Genomic DNA, 25,026 nt, shown 5'->3' on the forward strand with positions numbered 1-25,026 from the left:
CTTTGCCTTGTAAGGCAGAGAATTAACCTCTAGGCCAGTGTTTCCCAACCTTGGCAACTTGAAGGTATCTGGACTTCAACTCCCAGAATTCCCCAGCCAGCATTCGCTGGGTAACATTGCTCAAGGCTACAATATCCAATCCCTAGATATGCTTGGTCCCCGCCAAGCAACATTGTCTAGTTGACGGGACCTGGAGAAGGCCAACTCTGTGGGACCTAACCAGTCGTTGGGATTCATGCGGCAGAATTTTCTCGGCTCACTAGCAAGAAATGAAAGGTCAACACCTTATTCCACCTCTTAGATAATGAAATCTAATCCAGAAGCTTCCTTTAATAGCAACATCCTGCTGTAAACATTATGTAGATAACAAAAATTATAAAATGTAACTTGAGACACAGTTCAGCTGTTCGTCTATCAGCATCTTCCTTTTTAACCCTCACTCCTTTAATCTTGCAGAGAAGGGGAAAATGTTTCCAAGCAACTTGCCACTCCAATCAACTGTGTGGTTTGCTGAAAGCCCCCCCCCCAAAAAAAAATTCCAGCTGCAAAAGGGAAAGGGACTCTGGAAGCCATGGCAACCTCTCAAGGAAGCCAGCCAGCTAGCTGTCCCATCTTGAAGGGCGAGTTTGGGAAACATTTATTTAAATTCTTTAAAACAAACAAACAAACAAAATTAAGCATTTTTAGTGCCAAGTTTTAGGATGAAGACAACAACAACTGGAATACTGTGCTCAGTTCTGGAGACCTCACCTACAAAAAGAGATTGACAAAATTGAACAGGTCCAAAGACGGGCTACAAAAATGGTGGAAGGTTTTAAGCATAAAACTTATCAGGAAAGACTTCATGAACTCAATCTGTATAGTCTGGAGGACAGAAGGGAAAGGGGGGACATGATCAAAACATTTCAATATGTGAAAGGGTTAAATAAGGTTCAGGAGAGAAATGTTTTTAATAGGAAAGGGAACCCAAGAACAAGGGGGCCCAATCTGAGGTTAGTTGGGGGAAAGATCAGAAGCAACATGAGGAAATATTACTTTATGGAAAGAGTAGTCGATGCTTGAAACAAACTTCCCGCAGACGTGGTTGGTAAATCCACAGGAACTGAATTGAAACATGCCTGGGATAAACATATTTATTATTAATTTATTAACATATTTATTATTAATATATACATCCTAAGATAAAATACAGGAAGGGCAGACTAGATGGACCAGGAGGTCTTTTTCTGCTGTCAGTCTTCTATGTTTCTATCTCCTTCAGCAGTCCCAAGCTTTGGATTCTAAAGGAAAAAAGGGGTTTTTCAGCCTGAGGTCCCCATCTCAAGTAAGTCCTCTGCTTAGATCATAGTTCAGCTGTGGATGGAAACTGAAGGACACCAAGTTTCACAGATTAGCAGAGTTGGAAGGGACCTTGTAGGTTATCTAGTCCAACCCTCCACCCAAGCACCCAGAGGCAGTAATGGGCAGCCAAATTTTTAACTGCCACAATGTGGGTGTGGCTTATTTTGTGGGTGTGGCCTGATGGTCATGTGACTAGGTAGGAGTGGCTTGCCAGCCATGTGACCTGGTGAGAGTGGCTTGAACGATCATCATCGTTGGTTATGACCTATAAAGCCCTACATGGCATAGGACCAGGCTATCTCCGAGACCGCCTTCTGCCCAGCAACTGGTGAGGTCCCACAGAGTTGATCTCCTTAGGGTCCCGTCAACCAAACAATGTCGGCTGGCAGGACCTAGGGGAAGAACCTTCTCTGTGGGGGCCCCGGCCCTCTGGAATCAGTTCTCCCCGGAGATTCGCACTGCCCCCACCCTCCTCGCCTTCTGGAAGAGTTTAAAAACTCATCTTTGCCGCCAGGCCTGGGGTTCCTTAGATCAGTGTTTCCCAACCTTTTTTGAGCCGCGGCACATTATTCGTATTTTCAAAATCCTGGGGAACACTGAAAGGGGGGGGGGGGCGGGCTAAAGAAAAGTTTGGACAAAAAACCCCTCTCTCTTCCTCCCTTTCGCTCTATTTCTCCCTCTTTCTCTCTTTTCCTTCCTTCCCTTCATTCTCTCTCTCCATCCCTCTTTCTTTCTTTCTTCCTCTCTTTTTTGCTCTCTTTCTCTCTCCCTCCTTCCCTTCCTCTATGTCTTTCTCTCTCCCTTGCTCTCTCTCTCTGTCTCTCTTGCTATCTCTTTCTTGCTTTTTTCTCTCTCTCTTGCTCTCTTTCTCTCTTTCACTGTCTTGCTATATGTCTCTTTCTTTCTCTTTGCCTCTCTTGCTATCTCTCTTTCTCTCTCTGTCTCTCTTGCTATGTCTCTCTTTCTTTCTCTTTCTCTCTCTCTCTGTGCCTCTCTTGCTAAGTCTCTCTTTTTCTCTTGCTATGTCTCTCTTTCTTTTTCTCTCTCTCTGCCTCTCTTGCTATGTCTCTCTTTCTCTCTCTCTTTCTCTATCTCTCTTTCTCTGCCTCTCTTTCTTGCTCTGTCTCTCTTTCTCTGCCTCTCTTGCTATGTCTCTCTTTCTCTCTCTCTCTGCCTCTTATATGTCTCTCTTTCTCTCTCTCTCTCAGCTGACTGCAAGCGGGAGCCCTAACGGCGGCAGCTGGACGTGGTGCTGGACACCGTATATGCCAGGCACGCAGCGCCAGCATGTACGACGTCCAGCAGCACGTCCAACCGCCACCGTCAGGGCTCCCACTTGCAGTCAGCTGAGAGAGAGCGAGCGAGCGATCCCTCTCGCCGCCGCCATCTCCCCCGACTGCCTGCGGCCGCTGCGGCCACCCCCCCCCCCGCTCCCATTGGACACTTGCCGTCGACGCCAGAAGAGCTCCAGCTGGGCGGGGCGCTGCCGGGACTTCCGTCCTGGGGCTCCCGCTCGCAGCTGTCCCCCGCCTCCTGCTCGATGCCGCGGTTTTCGGCGCTCTCCTGCTGGGCCCCAAAGAAAGAAGGCGGGAAAAATGTGCGAAGAATGGAGCTCTCCTTCTTCCTGCCTTCCTTCTTTGGGGCCCAGCAGGAGAGCGCCGAAAACCGCGGCATCGAGCAGGAGGCTGGGGACAGCTGCGAACGGGAGCCCCAGGACAGAAGTACCGGCAGCGCCCCGCCCAGCTGAAGCTTGGCGGCACACCTGGCCATGTCTCGCGGCACGGCACACCGGTTGGGAAACGCTGCCTTAGATCTTCCCCCCTGACCAATGAATGCTTTACAGTGATCTCTCGGTTAGCGCGGGGGTTACGTTCCAAGACCTCCCGCGCTAACCGATTTCCGCGTTATATTGGATGCGGAAGTAAAACCACCATCTGCGCATGTGCGCCATTTTTTTCATGGCCGCACATGCGCAGATGGTGGAGTTTGCGTGTGGGCGGCGGGGAAGACCAAGGGAAGATTCCTTCAGCCGCCCAACAGCTGATCTGCTCCGCAGCGCGGAAGCAGCGAGGAGCCGAAGATGGGGTAAAGGCAAAGGGGAAACCCCATCTTCGGCTCCTCGCTGCTGCCGCGCTGCGGAGCGGATCAGGTGTTGGGCAGCTGAAGGAACCTTCCCTTGGTCTTCCCGCCAGATCACTTGCCGCTTGCCGCTTGCCAGTCCACACACGCCCCCCTGGATGAGCGGCCCCGCATGGCCCCAGCGCCGGACTCCGTTGCCAAACGCCGAAACCGGAAGGGGCGAGGTGGGGGAGAACGGGAGGCTCAGCATTCCGTCAGTCGCAGCGCTGGCTGTCAACTTTTCTTTTTAGCACTGGGGAGGCAAGTCAGCTCCTGCCCAGTTTTAAAAAGAAAAGTTGACAGCCAGCGATTGTTCCGCTGCCGCCAGCATGGCCTGGCTGGCAGCGGAAGATGTAACGGAGCCCACGGGGGATTCGCCTTCCTCCCACCCGCAGCCGAGACTGATCGTGGGCTCCTTCGCAACCTCGGAGAGCTTCCAGGGCATGAAAGCTCACGAAAACCAGGAAGCTCTCCGAGGTTGCGAAGGAGCCCACAATCAGTCGGCTGCCGGCGGGAGGAAAGCGAATGCCACGGGGCTGGGCTCGGCTCCCCCCTCGGCTCCCCCCCTTACCAGCCCCGCCGCGGAAGGCTCCATTCTGTTCCCTGCCGGCCCGATTGAGCGGCCGGCGGTCTCCATTCAGGGAACAGACGTCCACCCCCTCCTCGGAGTCCCCGGCACCCAGCGTCCCCACGCCGCCTCCACCTCCCGGTAATGCGCCCGACCTCTGCCTCTCTCTTTCTCTCTCATATACCACGCCGGCAACAGGGAGAGAAAGAGAGAGAGAACTAGCGTGGACTTATTTTTTATTTTTTAATATTTTATTTTTTTAATTAATATTTTTTGAAAAACCGCGTTGCAGCGTTTCGCGCTAATCGAGAACGCGCAAATCGAGGGATCACTGTATTTGATTGTTGAATGAATGATATGGATGGTTTTTCTTTTTTAATTAGAATTTTAAAGACTGTTTTTTAATGTATTATTTGGATTGCTATTATTGTTTCTTGTTTTTTTGTACATGCTGTGAGCTGCCCCGAGTCCTTGGAGAGGGGTGGCATACAAATCCAATTAAATAAATAATAAATAAATAAAGCGAACTCTTAAGTCCTTGACTTACAGCCTCAGCAGTGTCGCTCTCTGGGGTGACCATTTGCTTCTCGTTTCCCGCGCTCTCCTTCCTGGGTCGCCCCCTGACTCAGGCTGGGTAGCTAGGTGAACGGGTGCCGATCAGCTGTTGAGAAAAGAGGTGGGAAGAAATGGACCCTCTGCAACTCCTACTGGTGCTGGTCCCCCTGCCACTTTCCAAAGAGGAGGATGAGGGGGGGGGGTGGTCAGCTAAAGCTGGGCACACAGCTTCATTGCCACCGGTAGAACTGCGTTCCACCCCGTCCTGCCTGCTGCCCACCCCTGCCCAGAGGCCAGATTAGGAATAATGGATGGAAACTGAGCAAGGAGAGATTCAACCTGGAAATAAGGAGGAATGTTTTGACAGTGAGAAGAATCAACTGAAGTTGCCTTCGGAAGTTGTGCGAGCTTCATCACTGGAGGTCTTCAAGGAGAGACTGGACTGCCATCTCTCAGACATGGTGTACAGTGATGGTGAACCTATGGCACGGGTGCCACCGGTGGCACATGGAGCCATATCTACTGGCATGTGAGCTGTTGCCCTAGCTCAGCTCCAATGTGCCTGTGTGTGCCGGCCAGTTGATTTTTGGCTCGCACAGAGGTTCTGGGAGGGTGTTTTTGGCTTCCAGAGAGCCTCCGAGGGGATGGGGAAGGGCATTTTTACTCTCCCCCAACTCCAGGGAAGCCTTTGGAGCCGGGGAGGGCAAAACACAAGCCCATGGGGGCCACCAGAAGTTGGGAAACAGGCTGTTTTGGGCCTCCAGAGGGCCTCCAAGGATGGGAGAGGCAGTTTTTGCCCTCCCTAGGCACTGAATTATAGGTGTGGGCACTCACACATGCCGAAAGCACGCACGCACGCTCTTTTGGCGCCCGAGGAAAAAAAGGTTCACCATCACTGGTTTAGGGTCTCCTGATTGGGTGGGTGGGGGGTTTGAGCTAGATGACCTGCAAATTCCCTTCCAACTCGGTTAATCTGTATTTGTATCTTCCTGGTACCATGCCCCATCCAAACATCTGACCATTGCCTGACATTCTGTTTTTATTAGATGCCCCTTTTCTAAGTTTGTTCTTTGAGTTTCTCAATTTATCAGAGGGATCAAGCAAACTTGACATGTCAACTCTAAGTCAGTCACATTCATCCTAACTTAATCTCACAAGATCTGGCCCACCTGACGCTCAAGAGGCGGGAGGGGATGGGGCACCGATCTCTGGGGTGGCAGAGGGTCGGAATATTCCTGTGTTGCTGGGGAGAGGCAGATATGGTGGGGGCCACGGAGTTAGCCGTTTCAGGGGAACGAGGGACCGTTGCTTAATAACGATCCCTTGTTCTGGCTCCGTGAGTCCAATCTTGGGTACTGGTGATGAGTGTAACTCTGGCCCTGGGCTCAGGTTGCTGCTGCTTAATGCCAGGTCGGTGGTAAATAAAGCTCTCCTCATCCGGGATCTGATCCTGGATGAGGAGGCCGACCTGGCATGTATTACTGAAACCTGGCTGGGCCCAGAGGGAGGTGTTCCTCTCTCTGAAATTTGCCCAGCTGGGTTTCAGATATGGCATCAACCTCGACCCCAGGGAAGGGGGGGAGGAGTGGCTATTATAGCCAGGGAGAGCCTTTGCCTACGTGGACTCATTGCTCCGGAAATTGCGGGTTGCGAGTCACTCTTGATGAAGTTGGACTTAGGGGTTCAGGTGGGCTTATTTCTCACGTACCTGCGTCCCAGCTGCGTGTCAAAAGCCCTGCCTGTGCTACTCGAGGAGGTAGCCGGGTTGGCGGTGGAGTTCCCCAGACTTATTGTCTTGGGGGACTTCAACCTGCCGTCACTCGGCGAAACCTCTGGGTTGGCACAGGAGTTCATGGCCACCATGACAGCCATGGACCTGACTCAAGTAGTACGGGGTCCGACTCATGAGGGGGGGCACGCACCTGACATGGTATTCCTTTCCGAGCAATTGAGTAATGGTCTGAGACTAAGGGGCTTAGAAGCAGTGCCTTTGTCATGGTCAGACCATTTTCTACTACGGCTTGACTTCCTGGCTCCAATCCTTCCCCACAGGGAGGCGGAACCAATGAAGATGTTCCGCCCCAGACGCCTGATGGACCCAGAGGGCTTTCAGACGGCGCTTGGGGTTATTCCAGAGGCACTCATCCACAGTTCGGCGGAGTCTCTTGCGGAGGCCTGGAATACGGCTGCTGCGGAGGCTCTCGACCGGATTGCGCCTTTGCGACCTCTCCGTGGCGCTAGACCCCGTAGAGCCCCATGGTTCAACGAGGAGCTCCGGGAGTTGAAATGCCAAAAGAGACGTCTAGAGAAGCGATGGAGGAAGAGTAGGTCTGAATCTGATCGAACACTTGTAAGAGCTTTTATTAAGACTTACAAAGTGGCGCTCAAGGCGGCAAGATGCGCGTACCATGCTGCCTTGATTGCATCAGCGGAATCCCGCCCGGCCACTCTGTTTAGGGTGACCCGCTCCTTTCTTAACCAGGGGGGAGTTGGGGAGCCCTTGCAGAGTAGTGCCAAGGAGTTTAACACGTTTTTCGCTGATAAAGTCGCTCAGATCCGGGCCGACCTCGACTCCAATTGTAAAACAGAGTCGACTGACAATGAGTCAGTCGAGGTGACTGGGGCACGTACTTGTCCACCTGTCTGGGAAGAGTTTGATCTGGTGACACCTGATGAAGTGGACAAGGCCATTGGAGCTGTGAGTTCCGCCACCTGTCTACTGGATCCGTGTCCCTCCTGGTTGGTCTCGGCCAGCAGGGAGGTGACACGGAGCTGGGCCCAGGAGATTACCAACGCTTCCTTGGGGAGGGGAGTTTTTCCAACACTCTATAAAGAAGCGCTTGTGCACCCCCTCCTCAAGAAGCCTTCCCTGGACCCAGCCGTACTGAACAACTATTGTCCAGTCTACAACCTTCCCTTTATGGGGAAGGTTGTCGAGAAGGTGGTGGCACTCCAGCTCCAGCAGTCCTTGGAAGAAGCCGATTATCTAGGTCCCCAGCAGTCAGGCTTCAGGCCCGGTTACAGCACGGAAACCGCTTTGGTCACGTTGATGGATGATCTCTGGCGGGCCCGGGACAGGGGTTTATCCTCTGTCCTGGTGCTCCTCGATCTCTCAGCGGCTTTCGATACCATCGACCATGGTATCCTTCTGCACCGGTTGGAGGGGTTGGGGGTGGGAGGCACTGTGCTTCAGTGGTTCTCCTCCTACCTCTCTGGCCGGTCGCAGTCGGTGTTAGTGGGGGGTCAGAGGTCGACTCAGAGGTCTCTCCCTTGTGGAGTACCTCAGGGGTCGGTCCTCTCCCCCTTGCTATTTAACATCTACATGAAACCGCTGGGTGAGATCATCCAAGGACATGGGGTGAGGTATCATCAATATGCTGATGATACCCAGCTTTACATCTCCACCCCATGCCCAGTCAACGAAGCGGTGGAAGTGATGTGCCGGTGCCTGGAGGCTGTTGGGGCCTGGATGGGTGTCAACAGACTCAAGCTCAACCCGGATAAGACGGAGTGGCTGTGGGTTTTGCCTCCCAAGGACAATCCCATCTGTCCGTCCATTACCCTGGGGGGGGAATTATTGACCCCCTCAGAGAGGGTCCGCAACTTGGGCGTCCTCCTCGATCCACAGCTCACATTAGAGAAACATCTTTCAGCTGTGGCGAGGGGGACGTTTGCCCAGGTTCGCCTGGTGCACCAGTTGCGGCCCTATCTGGACCGGGACTCATTGCTCACAGTCACTCATGCCCTCATCACCTCGAGGTTCGACTACTGTAATGCTCTCTACATGGGGCTACCTTTGAAAAGTGTTCGGAAACTTCAGATCGTGCAGAATGCAGCTGCGAGAGCAATCATGGGCTTACCCAGGTATGCCCATGTTTCACCATCACTCCGCAGTCTGCACTGGCTGCCGATCAGTTTCCGGTCACAATTCAAAGTGTTGGTTATGACCTTTAAAGCCCTTCATGGCATCGGACCAGAATATCTCCGAGACCGCCTTCTGCCGCACGAATCCCAGCGACCGATTAGGTCCCACAGAGTGGGCGTCCTCCGGGTCCCGTCAACTAAACAATGTCGGTTGGCGGGCCCCAGGGGGAGAGCCTTCTCTGTGGCGGCACCGACTCTCTGGAACCAACTCCCCCTGGAGATCAGAACTGCCCCTACTCTTCCTGCCTTCCCTAAACTCCTCAAAACCCACCTTTGCCGTCAGGCATGGGGAAACTAAACATCTCTCCCTGGGCACGTTGAATTTATACATGGTATGCTTGTGTGTGTGTATGTTAGTATATGGGGTTTTTTAAATTTTTGAATATTTTAGTTGATTGGATTATGTATTGGACTGTTTTTCACTTGTTGTGAGCCGCCCCGAGTCTTTGGAGAGGGGCGGCATACAAATCCAAATAATAAATAAATAAATAAATAAATAAATAAATAAATGAATGAATGAATGAATGAATGAATGAATGAATGAATGAATGAATGAATAAATAAATAGATAAATGCTTATGTGGAGGATAAACTGAAGGCATCACCTACTTGAGTTCCCAGAGGAAAAGCAGTTTAAAAAAAAAAGTCTCCCTTAAGTCAACTTTGTCTCTTACTTAGCAACCTCTGTGTCTTCTGCCTGGATTTCTTTCCTACTTCCAGCCCTCGAACCTTTCCTGGAAGTCTCCAATCAAAAAAACTTCTAGATCGGAAGAGATGGCAAAATTAAATTAAAGGAGAACTTATTTGGTTTTGTTTCAGCTTGGAAACCACTTCTGAACTTTATGCTTGGAACAGAAGAGATTAAAACTGTGATTAATTTGTTATAGAATTGTCTACTGCTTACTAAATACATAAAGCAAAAAGCTGAGGTTGTAACTGAATTATATATTATACTGAATATAAAGTTAAAGACCTTGGTATACTAATAACAAAAGACTTAAGTGCCAAAGCCCACTGCAACAATATAGCCAAGAAGGCTTCAAGAGTTGTAAACCTAATCCTACCTAGCTTCTGCTCTGGCAATCTCACACTACTTACCAGAGCTTACAAAACTTTTACCAGACCCATCCTCGAATACAGCTCATCTGTTTGGAACCCATATCGCATCTCAGACATTAACACCCTTGAAAATGTCCAAAGATACTTCACCAGAAGAGGCCTTCACTCCTCCACTCGAAATAGAATACCCTGAGACTAGACTTTCAATCCTGGGCCTAGTAAGTTTAGAACTAAGACGCCTTAAACAAGATCTAAGTATTGCCCACAAGATCATATGCTGCAACGTCCTGCCTGTCGGCGACTACTTCAGCTTCAACCACAACAACACAAGAGCACGCAACAGATTTAAACTTAATATTAACCGCTCCAAACTTGACTGTAAAAAATATGATTTCAGTAACTGAGTTGTCGAAGCGTGGAACTTATTACCGGACTCCATAGTGTCATCCCCAAACCCCCAACACTTTACCCTTAGATTCCTAAGAGGTCAGTAAGGGGCGACTTCAAGTGCACTAGAGTACCTTCCGTCCCCTGTCCTATTGCTCTCCTATATCTCCTATACCTTTCTTCTATTCCTATATCTCTTCTTCTATTCTTTCATTGATATGTTCTATTACTATACCTTCTTTTCTATTATTTCTTCGATATATTTTACTATGAGTATCTCCTCTATAACCTTCATCATGTATTTTACTATGTGCATATAGATATATACCCACTAAAACCCTCATTGTGTATTGGACAAAATAAATAAATAACTAAATAAATAAATAAACAAAGTTGGAAATCACTTTTTCCCCCTTTTGCTTTTTCCCTTGCATTCCGTCCCTTAGTTCCTTAATATCTTTGTTTTTATCTGTATTTTATATTATAAGTTAAAGGTTCCCCTTGCATGTATGTAGTAGTCATTCCCGATTCTAGGGGGTGATGATCATCTCCATTACAAAGCCAAAGAGCCAGCACTGTCTGAAGACATCTCTGTGGTCATCTGGCCGGCATAACCCACCTCTGTCATCAGGCATGGGGGAATTTAGATACTCCTTTCCCTCCAGGCCTATACAGTTTATGCATGGTATGTTTGTGTGTGTGTATGCTTGGTTTTAATAAGGGTTTTTAGTTATTTTAAATATTAGATTTGTTATACGCTGTTTTATTATTGTTGTTAGCCGCCCCGAGTCTATGGAGAGGGGCGGCATACAAATCTAATAAATAAATAAATAAATACCTGCCCACCAAAGTGATCCCTATTTTTTTACCTGCATATATAATATTATTATTTTATTCACAAAGAAACAGTAAGAGATAGCAAATGAGATTTATATTCTGGATTTCGTATCACAATATTATACGTCAAACACTTCCCAAGCATCTAGGACTGTGTTTATTATTATTATTATTATTATTATTATTATTATCATTATTATCAATCATTATTATCATTATTATCATTATTATCAATCATTATTATCATTATTATCATTATTATCAATCATTATCATCATTATTATCATTATTATCAATCATTATTATCATTATTATCATTATTATCATCATCATTATTATTATTATCATTATTATCATTATTATCATTATTATCATTATTATCATTATTATCATCATCATCCGAGGTGGGTCAAATGAGGACCCAGATTGTTGGATGGCTCTGTAAACTGCTTAGACAGGGCTATAAAAGCACTATAGTCTGCGGAGAGGGGCAGCATACAAATCTAATAAATTATTATTATTAAATTATTATTATATAAGTCTAAGCTATTGCTATATTCTGTTTGTTTCATCTATTCCATCTATCCATCCATCCACCAATCATCTCTCTACCATCATCTATCTATCTATTTCAAGTGGACTCAGCCTTCCATCCTTCCAAGGTGAGTCAAATGAGGCCCTAAATAGTTGGGGGCAAGAGTCTGATTCTGTAAACCGCTTAGAGAGGGCAATAATAATAATAATAATAATAATAATGGTGATATATTAGATTTGTATGCCACCCCTCTCCGTAGACTCAGAGCAGCTCACAATAATAATAACAACAATGTTATAATATTAAAAACATCTAAAACCCATCATTTAAAACCATACAACACAGTCATACCATACATAAACTATATAAGCCTGGAGGTATCTCAGTTCCCCCATACCTGGCGACAAAGGTGGGTCTTCAGCAACTTACGAAAGGCAAAGAGGGTGGGGGCAGTTCTAATCTCTGGGGAGAGTTGATTCTAGAGGGCTGGAGCCACCACAGAGAAGGCTCTTCCCTAGGGGCCTGCCAGACAGCATTGTTTGGTCCACGAGACCCGGAGAAGGCCAACTCAGTCGCTGGGATTCCTGTGGCAGAAGACGGTTCTGGAGGTATTGTGGTCCAATGCCATGTAGGGCTTTATAGGTCATTACCAACACTTTGAATTGTGTCTGGAAACTAATCAGCAGCCAGTGCAGGCTGTGGAGTTTTGAAGAGACGTCGCACTGAGTCTCAATGCTATTGCTATACTGTACTGCAAATGCAATGGCCCTTAGACTTATATACCGCTTCAGCGTGCTTTTACGGCCCACTGGGAAGCGGTATATAAGTCTAAACTAAAGGCTCTTGCTCTTTCTGACTCTGCCCGAGCCTTCCAGCTGCCTGCAAGCGCTGCGCCTCCCAGGCTCAGACAAGGGCTGGCCGAGCGGGCCATCGCGCGGAACCCGTGGGGACTGCAGCTAAGGCGACCGGCAGATCGGGGCTCCGCGCTCAGCCAGGGCCGGCGGACGGACGGGGGGCTCCTGCCCAGGCCCTGCTGCTCCTGGGCACCACACTTAGCCCGGAGAGCAGCAGCCCTGGGGGCCACTGTGCTGCGGGGATGCGCGAAGCTCCGCGCGACCTCCAGGTTGGGAAGGTCGGGGGGCACCTAGAGGTCCTCTAGTGTCTAGTCCACCCCCACCCGCCGCTTGCAGGGGCTCCCGGGGCTCCCTTGGCCCCGTTCTTCTGGGGAAAGTCACCTTTCCACCGGGGTGCGACTCCTGCGCTCGGCCGAGCCGGACAGGCAGTCGCCTTTGCAGACGTCTCGCGACCCAGCCGCGGAACATCATCAGTGCCATCACTTGCCTGGGTCTGTTTATAAGGGAGATGCCGGCTAGACAAGTGTCGCTCTGGGAAGGGCGCTTTCTCAAGCGGATGTATTTATTAATGTATTTATTAATTTGGACTTTTATGCCGATTAATCAATAGGATAGAAGCAGAGGGCTTCAAACTTGGCCACTTTAAGACGGGCGGACTTCAACTCCCAGGATTCCCGTCTTAAAGTGGCCGAGTTTGGGGGACCATCCAATGCAGCCCTTGCGACCAGGCGGCCTCCATAGTTTCCTGCGCATGCGTGGCTTTATTCAGCCGCTCCTCAGCGAAGCCACGCCCAGCCGGCCTCTGAGGGAACCCGGAAGTAGCCGACTTGCCTTCCAAAGTAACCGCGACCGCGTAGACGTCACCATTCCGCGCTGCCGTGACGTCACATACCCGCGCCGCCATTCTATTTCCGGTTCCGAGCGACCCTGTCTCCTGAGGACAGAGGAGATGGCGGCCATGTCGGTGTTCGGAGGGGTCTTGCGGCGGCTGAGGGCCGGGGCGGGCTGGAGGCGGGCTCTGTCGACTGAGGCAGCGGCGCCGGAGAAGCACCACGGCGCTAGCGGTGAGTGGAGACGGCCTTGTTGACCGGGTGACCTTGGGCTTGTTCCTCCTCCTCATAACGGGGCCGCCGCGGCCTCTGCAAGCGGTGGGCCTAGTGCCCCCCCCCCCCCGAAAAGCCTAGAGGCCCGAGTGGCGTAGAGGTGAAGCAATCAGGAGGTTGTGAGTTCGATCCTAGGTAGAGGCAGATGGGTCTCCTGCTTGGGCGTGGGGGGTCGGACTAGATGACCTCCAGAGTCCCTTCCAACTCGGCAAGGGGTGGGAGGGGAACGAATGCCCCGACCTCGCCTTTCGGGGAGCCTTCCAGCATTCCCTCCCCGCACTGGGGAGGCTGGTCTTTGAGCCATGGTGGTGCAGTGGTTAGAGTGCGGTACTGTAGGCTACTTCTGCTGCCTGCGTTCGGTTTGCAGTTCAAATCTCACCAGGCTCAAAGTCAGTGGTTCTCAATCTTTCTTCTGCCGCAACCCCTTAATATACGTCCTCACATTGTGGTGACTCCTAATTATAGGTCTTGCGCCAATTCTCCCAACAGAGCTTGGAGCTGATTGGCAGGAAGGTCCACTGTAAAGGCCTGATTGTCTTGATTGTAAAAATATGTTCCCAGGCACCAGAATAGAAGCTTTAGTTCCTAACACTACGGGAAATTTGTCTTTTCCCATGGTCTTAGGCAGGGGTAGGCAAAGTTGGCTTTTCTATAACATGTGGACTTCTGAGCTGGCATCATTGGCTCAGGAATTCTGGGAGCTGAAGTCCACAAGTCATAGAAGAGACAACATTGCCTACTCCTGGTCTTAGGTGACCCCTGTGAAATGGTCGTTCAACCCCCCAAAGTGGTCCCGACCCCTAGATTGAGAACCACTGCTCTAAGTTGACTCAGCATTCCATCCTTCCGAGGTGGGTAAAATGAGAACCCAGACTGTTGAGAGTGATACACTGACTCTGTAAACTGCTTAGAGAGGGCTGTAAAGCACTGTGAAGTCTAAGGGCTATTGCTATTGATGTGGCCTCTGGGCAGACAATAGACAACGTAATTGCATTTAGTTTTCACGACTTGGCCTGTTTGTGCGAGCTCAGCCCATTGAACTAAGTCTGCTGTGGATTGAATGTGGGAGATGGCATCATGCACTGTAAACCAGGTCAGGGGGGTGTATGAATGCAGCCCCTGTGCCAAAACTAGCCTCCTACGTCCTGCTCATCATATTACATTTACACAGCAATTTACGGGTTCTCAAAAAAAACCCTTCATTAAAACAGGATGAGCATTTCCCAGAAGACATTATTTGGGAGCAGTCTGCCTCTAAGAAATCTCTTAAGGAATATAAAAATCTAATTACTGCGTTTCCTCCAAAATAAGACCCCTCTTATGTTGTTGGTTTTTTTAACCCTGAAATAAGCACTTAGGCTTATTACCATGCATTCAAAAGCCTGATTGGGCTTATTATCAGGGGATGTTTCATTTTGGAGAAAACAGGGTAACATAAAACAGGATATTAAATTGTACAACCCCTTTTTCTTGAATTATTACTATCTTGCAGATAATAAAAACAAGGACAGATAGACTGAAAATCAGTTTCTATCCCAGGGCAGTAACTATTGAATTCTACTCTATAGTGCAATATTAATACAATATCTTCAGTTTTCAGTTCTATTGTATAGAATGTGAAGGTTGTGTGTGTTTTATAATGTTACACCGAAGATGGCATTTAATTTCATTGTATGAGATGCAATGACAATAAAGTATACTAAGTTAAATTATGGTATGTAACATGCTAAATTTCATAGGTAGAAGATGCAGTGATTCCATACAGAAGTATCTTTGTTTCCACAAATTGAAAGTGATCTTTAGTATATCTATTTTATAAAAGGTTACAAAGCAGCCCAATTTTAGTTTAGCATCTTCGTGAATTGAGCCATTGTATAATCAAGAAGTAATTCCAAGCAAATTGCCATCTTCCACTTTTTCCTCCTCTTGGTCCATTTTCAGCTCAGTTATAAGCTATCCTGCAACAATTTTTCATTGCACCATCCGCAAATTGAATTAAAAGGCTTTGATAGTATTTATTGCAAAGAAATAACAGCACTTGACTTTCTGCCTGTGTTTGAATTCAATCAATTAGCTCGTTTATGGAAAATCTTGTCTCTTGTGGTTGCTCTTCCTTCCGTGGCTATCTGCCAGCTAAATTGCTATCTGAAGAAGAAAGAGGAGCATCATGAAAGGCCAGAATTTATTCCTTACCAGCATCTTTACATCCGGACCAAGGTACTGAATTTGCATTGTTTTTAGACCTCTTCTATGCAGGCTGTTGGGAGATTTTTGCACAAATTGAGGTTTTGACCGGTTGGGTCAGATCCCAAAAGCATGGCCTGGACACCCATTGTTTTTCATCTAATACAGGTAGTTCTTGACTTACGACAACAATTGAGCCCCAAATTCCCATTGCTAAGTGAGGTGTTTGTAAAATGGGTTTTGCTTTCTTACCACTGTTGTAAGCGAATCACTACAGTTATTAAATTAGTAATATATTATTATTATTATTATTATTATTATTATTATTATTATTTATTAGATTTGTATGCCGCCCCTCTCCGAAGACTCGGAGCGGCTCACAACAGCAAAACACAGTACAAATCTAATGATTAAAAAACAGTTAAAACCCTTAATATAAAACAGTCATACATCCCAGACAAAAAGGCAAGGCGGGTGGAGGCAATCCTGATCTCCGGGGGGAGTTGATTCCAGAGGGTCGGGGCTGCCACAGAGAAGGCTGTTTCCTTGGGTCCCACCAGACAACATTGTTTCATCGACGGGACCTGGAGAAGGCCGACTCTATGGGACATAATCAGTCACTGGGATTCGTGCGGCAGAAGGCGGTCCAGGAGGTATTCTGGTCCGATGCCATGAAAGGCTTTATAAGTCATAACCAACACTTTGAATTGTGACCGGAAACTGATTGGCAACCAATGCAGACTGTGGAGTGTTGGTGTGACATGGGCATATCTAGGAAAGCCCATGATTGCTCTCGCAGCTGCATTCTGCATGATCTGAAGTTTCCGAATACTCTTCAAAGGTAGCCCCATGTAGAGAGCATTACAGTAGTTGAACCTCGAAGTGATGAGGGTATGAGTGACTCTGAGCAGTGACTCCCGGTCCAGATAGGGACGCAACTGGTGCACCAGGCGAACCTGGGCAAACGCCCCCCCTTGCCACAACCAAAAGATGATTCTCTAATGTTAGCTGTGGATTGAGGACGACGCCCAAGTTGCGATCCCTCTCTGATTGAAAAGGGAGTGGGTCACCCTAATCATGCCGGGCGAGTTTCCGCTGATGCAATCAAAGCGGCATGATACGCTCATGTTGGTCAAGTGAATCTGATTTTGCTTGCCGGAAAGTTACAAAAAAGATGATCGCATAACCCCGGGACACTGTAGTCACCATAACTATGTGTCAGTTGTCAAGCATCCAAATTTTGGTCACATGTCTATGGAGATCCTGAAAGTAAGTGTGAAAAATGCCAATGTCGGATTTTTTTGTGCCATTTTAACTTCAAATGGGCGCCACATGAACTGTTGTAAGTGGAGAATTACTTGTATTTCCCTTCTTATAAGTCTCTTCTACACTTGGGTTTAGCCAGGGTGGCACAGTGGTTAGAGTGCAGCACTGCAGCCTAGTTCAACTAAATGCTAGCTGTAGTTCAGCAGTTCAAATCTCACCACCGGCTCAAGGTTGACTTAACCTTCCATCCTTCCGAGGTGGGTCAAATGAGGACCCATATTGTGGGAGGCATGCTGATTCTGGCTGGGGAATTCTGGGAGTTGAAGTCCAGATATCTTCAAGTTGCCAAGGTTGGGAAACACTGCTGTAAACCACTTAAAGAGGGACGTAAAAGCACTAGGAAGCGGTACATAAGTCTAAATGCTATGGCTTGAAGTAAGGTGAGAATTACATTGCCTACCTGCTAAAACTGATTACAGTGGTCCCCCGATTATTGGGAGGGTTCCGTTCCAGGACCCCTCGCAATGATCGGTTTTTCGCGAAGTAGCGGTGCGGAAGTAAAAACACCATCTGCGCATGCGCAGATGGTGTTTTTACTTCCGCCGCAGCAGCGAGGAGCCGAAGATTGGGGTTTCCCCGCCGCCCATGCAAACTCCTCGCTGCTGCCGCGCCCGCCGTTTGTCCGCCGCCTGCCTGCCCGCGCACCCGCCCTTCGCCCGCCCACGCCGTTCGCTCGCGCCGCTTCCCAGCTGAGTCCTGAAGCGAACTTCCGCGTTTGTCTTCGGGACTCAGTTGGGAAGCCGCGCGGCTGTTTTAAAACGTCGCCGGCGGCATGGGGGGCTTCCTAGCAGCCCCCCAAACCCGGGTTGGGGGTCCGGGGGGTGCTGGCAAGCCCCCCATGCCGCCGGCGACGTTTTAAAACAGCCGCGCGGCTTCCCAACTGAGTCCCGAAGACAAACGCGGAAGTTCGCCTTTGACGTTTGTCTTCGGAACTCAGTTGGGAAGCCGCGCGGCTGTTTTAAAATGTCGCCGCCGGCATGGGGGGCTTCCTAGCAGCCCCACAAACCCGGGTTGGGGGTCCGGGGGGTGCTAGCAAGCCCCCCATGCCGGCGGCGACGTTTCAAAACAGCCGCGCGGCTTCCCAACTGAGTCCCGAAGACAAACGCAGAAGTTCGCCTTTGACGTTTGTCTTCGGGACTCAGTTGGGAAGCCGCGCGGCTGTTTTAAAACATCGCCGCCAGCATGGGGGGCTTGCCAGCACCCCCCCAAACCCGGGTGGCCGGGCGAGCAGCGAGCGAACGGCGGGCGAACGGCGGGCGAACGGCGGGCGAGCGGGTGCTGGGGGGGCTTCTCTCCCTCCCGCCAGCAAGAGGGGGAAGACCCAGGGAAGCCGCCCAGCAGCTGATCTGCCCGGCGCCATCTACGCATGCGTGGCCATAAAAAAAGGGCGCGCATGCGCAGATGGTGTTTTTACTTCCGGGTTGAAAAATCGCGATTTAGCCCGTTCGCAATGATCAGGATCGCGATACCCGGGGGATCACTGTATAGTTATTTAGTATCCTGGGCTCTTATTAGTTCACAGCAAATTTTAAAGGTGAGTCAATTACATAAAACTCACAACTAAATTTTGAGGAAATGAGCTTTATTTCCAATACAGAAAAATCAGTCTCTCACCCAGCTTGTTGATTTATTGTACATGCAATCCTTGTGCATGATTTTGGGCCAATTCCTGCCTCTGAGCCACAGTGACAAAAATATAAAAAGTTCCATTTCTGATAAACCCCAGTGGATGCCAAATTTTTTTTTTAAATGATTGTGTTATTGCCAAACAAAGTCACTGTTCTGCATACTCAGCTGCACAACATCTTCAAGGGTTGATTTTTGAAACTTATTGTTTTTTAAAATTGCCTAATATACACTGCTCAAAAAAAATAAAGGGAACACTCAACACATCCTAGATCTGAATGAATGAAATATTCTCATTGTGCAAAGTTGAATGTGCTAACAAAATGAAATTGATTGTCAATCAGTGTTGCTTCCTAAGTGAACAGTTTGATTTCACAGAAGTTTCATTTACTTGGAGTTATATTGTGTTGTTTAAGTGTTTCCTTTATTTTTTTGAGCAGTTTGCCCACTGGTAAACTCTTGACTCAGGCACTTTTCTTGGCGACATAGTGAAACTAGTTTGCCTTTCCTTCTGAGATTTCTCCCCTTCCCTCCCCTTTTTGACTTCATAATCTAGTCTACAGGGTGGGGATTTTGTAGTGGTCCCCCATCTCTATGCTAATTATATCTGACCAGTTTTAGCCTTTTGAGATAACATTGGCAGGCTGATGCCACCTTGCTGGTCAAAAAGCCATTACTGTATAAAGATCTTCATTAGAGTGACTAGACATCCTGCTTTCAGCGAGACACTCACGACTTTTCATCATTTGTCCCATATCCTTTGAAGTATGTACCATTTTTTCCCTCCCAAATAGCCCCCTTGGAAAGAGGCTGGAGGGAGGGGATTCCGGGCTCTCCATTGTTGCCTTGCCCTCCCCGCCCAACCCAGCTTGGCCGGAGGTCTCTGAGCTTACTTCCGGCCAGCTGTACAGGGTATTTGCTCGCCTGTTTCCCCCACCCCGCCCCCGGACAGGCCCAGTCGTGTCCTGGCTCTGCAGCCCTGCGACCTGGGAGGAGCTTAAGGGCCGGCTCGGCCTCTGTTGGCTGCTCTTCCTTCCCAGCCCCCCACTCCAAAGAGGAAGGCCAGCTATGTGGGTGAATAACAGGGCAGTGGAACTGAGTGGGGGGTCATCCTTCCATTCCTCCCGCCCGCAGCTGGCCTTCTATGTCGGTCGTGAGCCAGGGGTGTGTGTGAAAGAGCAGCAGAGGAACTTGGAGGGCGGGTCAGGGGGCTGCCTGGGTCCGCTGGGCAGAGACTCCACGGGAGAAGGGAAGCACCTGCTGAGCCTTCAGACCCACTTCACACACACCCCCACCTCCTCTCCTGCCTTCGCCTCTACCCAGGCACCATTGGGGCAGGGAAGAGAGAGAGGAAGAAAGAAAGGAAGTGTGAGAGAAAGAGAAATAGAATGGTAGGAAGAGAGAGAGAAAGAGGGAAGGAGGGATAGAGAAAGACAGATAGAAAGAGAGTGCAAAAAAGAGGAAGGAAGGGAGAAAGAAAGAGGGATGGCGAGAGAAATGGAGAGAAAGGGATGGAGGAAGAGAGACCGAGAGTGAGAATTTTTTGTTTTGATAATTTTTTTTGGCTAAACTTTTTTTAGGTCCATGGGGTCCCCCGGTTCCCCGCTCTATCCCAATCTTAAAATCTGGTCACTTTAATCTTCATTTATATATCATTTAGGAAACTCAAAATACCATCTCTCTTCTCTTTGCAGCCCTTCCCTTGGGGTGACGGGAACCACACTCTTTTCCATAATCCGCATGTCAATGCGCTTCCAACTGGCTATGAAGACTGACCAATAGGCAAGTGGATCATAACCACAGCATGGACCATTGAAGGTAGCTAGACCAGAATCGAGGCTGGGACCATAATCTGCATTTCCTGTATTATTGTTTATTCTGACTTCTCACAGTTGAATGTTCTTCCTGTAGAAGTCTCATGAAATAAAAAAATATTCTAGCCAAATCTTTCTTTGATTTTTAAAAAAACCTTTGTATCAATACCTTTTATCCTGCTATCTTGATGGGAGGCATTGTTTGTAGATGCAAAATTAGGCAGCACTGTGTTTTCAGGAAAGCAGTGGTGCTCAAATTGTTAAGTGGTATAAACGGACACTGGTCATGATTGCTTGGAATTAAGACAAAATATTTTCTGAAGTAAGTTAGCTTTCTGTATGGAAACTGACAAGAAAATGAGTAATCGTTTTGGTGAACGCAAAATGATTAATCTTGTGATGGTTATTTAATTTTCCAGCACTATTTAGACCTGACTTGCCTTAGCGCAGCTATTAAGCGGCAAGTGCTGTTTTGAGATGCATTAATAAGAACATAGAATCCACATCACAGAAGTCAACTTCTTGCTCTTCTCTTTGCCTTGGTGAGGCCCACTTGGAATATTCTTCCCAGTTTAGGCGCTGCGATCTAACACAGACATTGAAAACTGGAGTAAGTTCAGAGGAGAGCTGCCAAGCCTTTGGAACAGTTGAAAGATCTAGGTGTGTATATCCTAAAAAAACAGGAAACGGAGGGAAAATACAATAGATTTGTAAATCATTGTCAAATAAAGCAGGGAGCAGGCATCAAGTTCTTGAGATCAGAACCAGAATCAGTAGGTTGAAACCAGATTTTAAGTAAGTATGTTTGGTTAGATACCAGGAGAAATTTCTCAGTGTTCACAGCTATCAGCCAGTCTTAATAAGTTGCTTTTTAAAGTTTCCCTTTGCCAGAAGTCTTCAAACAGAACCCTCTGTCCATAATTGTTTTTAAATCTTACACCAGGCAGGAGATAAACTTCAGGACACTTGAAGTCCCTTTCAAATCTGTGATCCGATACTGCTTTAAAAAATTCACGATGTGAAAAATAGCAGTGGCGTGTTATTGCATCCTACTGTTGGCATCTGCAATGGTGTTTTATTCAGTAGAGCAGCATCCATTGCTGATTTGTGGGCAAGAGGGCAGTAACTCACCCACCCCCAGCTGGTGGAGGGATTCTCTGAAATTGAGGTGGTGAATGGGTTTTCTGTCAGGCATAGCTTCTATATTTCTGTAAAGCATAACTCCAGGATGGTAAGGGGAACAAAAACATACGAAGAGCGGTTGAGCACGGCCAGTCTGGCAAAGAGAAGGACCAAGGGAGGCAGGATAGCAGTGTCCCAATACTTGAGGGGCTGCCACAGAGGGGAGGGGACAAGCTATTTTCCAAAGCACCTGAAGGCCAAAAAAAGGAATTATTTATTTATTTATTTATTTATTTATTTATTTATTAGATTTGTATGCCGCCCCTCTCTGTAAACTCGGGGCGGCTCACAGCAATAATAAAGACAATGTAAAAACAAATCTAATAATTTAAAAAACACTAAAAACCCCATTATTAAAAGCAAACATACCATGTATAAACTGTATAGGCCTGGGGGAGATGTCTCAGTTCCCCCATGCCTGACGGCAGAGGTGGGTTTTAAGAAGTTTACAAAAGGCAAGGAGGGTGGGGGCAGTTCTAATTTCCGGGGGGAGCTGGTTCCAGAGGGTCGGGGCCGCCACAGAGAAGGCTCTTCCCCTGGGTCCCGCCAAACAACATTGTTTAGTCGATGGGACCCGGAGAAGGCCAACTCTGTGGGACCTAACCGGTCGCTGGGATTCGTGCAGCAGAAGGCGGTCCCGGAGATATTCTGGTTCAATGCCATGAAGGGCTTTATAGGTCATAACCAACACTTTGAATTGTGACCGGAAACTGATCGGCAGCTGACAAAAGAGAGATTCAACCTCCTTCAATAAGGAGGAACTTTCTGACAGTGAGAATGATCAACCAGTGGAACAGAAGTTGCCTGCAGATGTCGTGAGAGCTCCAACATTGAGACTTTCAAAGGGAGATGGACTGCCATCTCCCTAGTATAGAGAGCAGAGGGTTTGGACTAGATAACCTACAAGGTCCCTTCCAACTCTAATAATGTAATTTAATATGCTGCTGCCAAAGCATAACCCTCAGTTGAAAGCTAAGTTACAAGTCATTTCTAATTTTATATTTGTTTCCTAATTTAATTTCCATTATTGCATGTACCAGAACACACTTTTTAACTCAATCACATTGTAAGGCACTTTCTCCTGCAAGAGTTGTTTCCATACCTTTGTGAGTCTCCAAAGTGTTTTCTATTACACACAGGAAAATGAGTTTTAGATTGCCTTGGTATATTTGAAGAGATGCTGCTTTCGCTGATAAACCTGGGAGACAGAGTAAAGGAGTGGGTGCCGTGAGAGGATTAATCCAGTAAATTCCATCTAAGAGTTTTCTCTCTCAAAACTAAAGTGTAATTTGCTGTGGGGAACCAGAATTTGCTCTACGTTGCTCTTCTAATGTCAGGTATTTCTTTAAAATGCTCTTTTCCTGGCAATGATGCTTGCTGAAAGGAGTTGGCACAAGTGATGCAGGCTGGGATTCAAAGCTTCTTGCTGTATTGCAAAGTCTGACGTTTTTGATGTCTCAACGGTGGCATTAACTGGGGGGGGAAAACAGATGGCATTCCTGAAAACAAGACCTTTCCCCCCCCCCCTTTTTGCTGCAAGGATTTAACAAGCTCATCCTAGTATCCAGCTTAGAAATGTTTAGGAAAGTTGAGGCACCTTAAACTAGTTGCTCCAATTTGGCTGCGATAACGATGCCTTTGGTAAAAAAAATATATTAATGCTAATGTCCCTTATCCAATTATTTCATTCCTACATTGGAAGAATGAAAGGTTCTGCACACAAGATGCAGATTGAGGGCAGAGGAGCGCCACTAGCTGGGTCCTTGTGAGGGCAGAGCCCCAAAGCCTGACCAGGTCGCCATGCAGGGTTTTCCACAGGCCACAAGGCAGAGGGCTCATTTTTTTCCCTTTTTCTGATTTTGAACCTGGCCCAGGGTACAAGAGCAGGGGCCTGAGCGGGTGGCCTATTTAACAACCTTGGTTGCAAAGAGCAGAGGTGGCATCTTGTCTTTGTGGTACCTTCCGAGGGCCTGTAGGCATTCATACCGCCTTACCAGAGAGATGGGAGGGCTCCTTTTTTTTCATTCAGACTGGCAGAATCCTTCGAGAGAGAATTGTTCAACTGATCCAGGATTTGACAGCCACCTGTCCTGCTGCAAAGCATCAATTTCCAGGCCTCAGAAAAGCATGTTGGAATTGCAAGGTATAAATTATCCACAAGCAGAGTGTACCCCACCCCAAATGTTGCTTAGCCTTGATCCACCATTTCTGCTTCCAAACACAAACACAGAGTTGCATAGTGAAAAGCAAGGTACCTAAGGCTCAACAAAGTAACGTAAGTCAGGATCTCTGAAGATAAAACTTGCCCAAGTAGCCTCCCTTTCCACAAGGACTGGCTACAGCAGATGATTCAGCCCAGAGGTTTGAGCGAATTAGGCTCTTCAGCCAGTCCTAGGGTGGGAGTTTCGGATTTCTTACATGGGCAGAAGACACAGGAACACCATATTATCACAACAGGAAATCAGAATGGCTTCCGTGGGTCAGAGCTGCCTCTTAAACTAGGTCAGGGGTAGGCCAAGTTGGCTCTTCTATGACTTGTGGACTTCAACTCCCAGAATTCCTAAGCCAATCATGCTAGCTCAGGAATTCTGGGAACTGAAGTCCACATTATTATTATAATTATCATTTATTAGATTTGTATGCCGCCCCTCTCCAAAGACTCGGAGCAGCTCACAACAACAATACACAGTACAAATCTAATAACATAAAATAAAATAAAATCTAAAAACAGTCATACATCCCAGGCAAACCATACATAAAACGGAACGGCCTGGGGGAATCAATTTCCCCATGCCTGATGGCAGAGGTGGGTTTTAAGGAGTTTGCAAAAGGCAAGGAGGGTGGGGGCAGTTGTGATCTCCGGGGGGGGGGTGTTGATTCCAGAGGGTCGGGGTCGCCACAGAGAAGGCTCTTCCCCTGGGTCCTGCCAGACAGCATTGTTTCGTCAACGGGACCTGGAAAAGGCCAACTCTGTGGGACCTAATCGGTCGCTGGGGTTCGTGCGGCAGAAGGCGGTCCCTGAGATATTCTGGTCCAATGTTACATGTCATAGAAGAGCCCACTTGGCCTACCCCTGAACTAGGCTGTAGCCAACGGCTCTTAATTAAGGCATGCATGCTCATTTGACAAGGAGTCTCATTGCACAAGGCTCGCAGTCAGCTCTACCTTCCAAGTGACTCCATTTAGTCTAATGTTTTTGATCAGCCTAAGGGGATTCCTGGGTTGGCGTCTCCCGAGGCTGACATTCCACTAGTTTCGTTGGTAGCAGTTTCTTTAGACTCAAGAGTTATCCGAGTCCTGGGCCATGACATCTAGGTGTTCATGGGGAAACTAGTTGTCCTGAAGATCAAAGGTTTCCTGGCTCACTTCCCATGTAGATTCAATTTGTGCAGCTTCATTCTAATGGTGGAATCATACACTTCCACCATCATACAGATATTGTTTCCTCATTGCTTATTTGACCCCTATGACAATCATTAAGTGTTGTACCTCATGTTTCTTGACAAATGTATATTTTCTTTTATGTACACTGGGAGCATATGCATCAAGACAAATTCCTTGCATGTCCAACCACATTTGGCCAATAAAATTATTCTATTCTATTCGGCATCAA

General features: G+C 47.9%; 1 protein-coding gene and 1 long non-coding RNA gene across 2 annotated transcripts; one reads left to right on the plus strand and one right to left on the minus strand.

Annotated features, from left to right (window-relative positions):
- Positions 1-1,196: 1,196 nt before the first annotated feature.
- LOC139173101 (uncharacterized) lies at positions 1,197-12,633 on the minus strand. The gene is made up of 3 exons (XR_011559977.1): positions 12,560-12,633; positions 4,575-4,688; positions 1,197-1,280 (listed from the first exon to the last, which is right to left on the minus strand). It is a non-coding gene; the product is annotated as an uncharacterized lncRNA (long non-coding RNA).
- Positions 12,634-12,876: 243 nt separating this feature from the next.
- On the plus strand, positions 12,877-20,362 carry COX6A1 (cytochrome c oxidase subunit 6A1). Its single transcript, XM_070762255.1, has 3 exons — positions 12,877-13,242; positions 15,356-15,498; positions 20,112-20,362. Exons 1-3 carry the CDS (start codon positions 12,888-12,890, stop codon positions 20,190-20,192), a joined length of 579 nt encoding a protein of 192 aa, XP_070618356.1. The 5' UTR covers positions 12,877-12,887; the 3' UTR covers positions 20,193-20,362.
- Positions 20,363-25,026: the final 4,664 nt, after the last annotated feature.

Source organism: Erythrolamprus reginae, chromosome 10 (genome assembly GCF_031021105.1).
Source record: "Erythrolamprus reginae isolate rEryReg1 chromosome 10, rEryReg1.hap1, whole genome shotgun sequence".
Lineage (NCBI taxonomy): Eukaryota > Metazoa > Chordata > Lepidosauria > Squamata > Dipsadidae > Erythrolamprus > Erythrolamprus reginae.

What these genes read in the sequence shown, in the direction of transcription:
- COX6A1 (XM_070762255.1), top strand. Translation starts at nt 12,888, where the DNA reads ATGCAGCCCTTGCGACCAGGCGGCCTCCATAGTTTCCTGCGCATGCGT. An exon ending in GAAGCACCACGGCGCTAGCG is followed by an intron (nt 13,243 to 15,355) that starts GTGAGTGGAGAC and finishes TCAATCAATTAG; the next exon opens with CTCGTTTATGGAAAATCTTG. An exon ending in ATCTTTACATCCGGACCAAG is followed by an intron (nt 15,499 to 20,111) that starts GTACTGAATTTG and finishes TTCTCTTTGCAG; the next exon opens with CCCTTCCCTTGGGGTGACGG.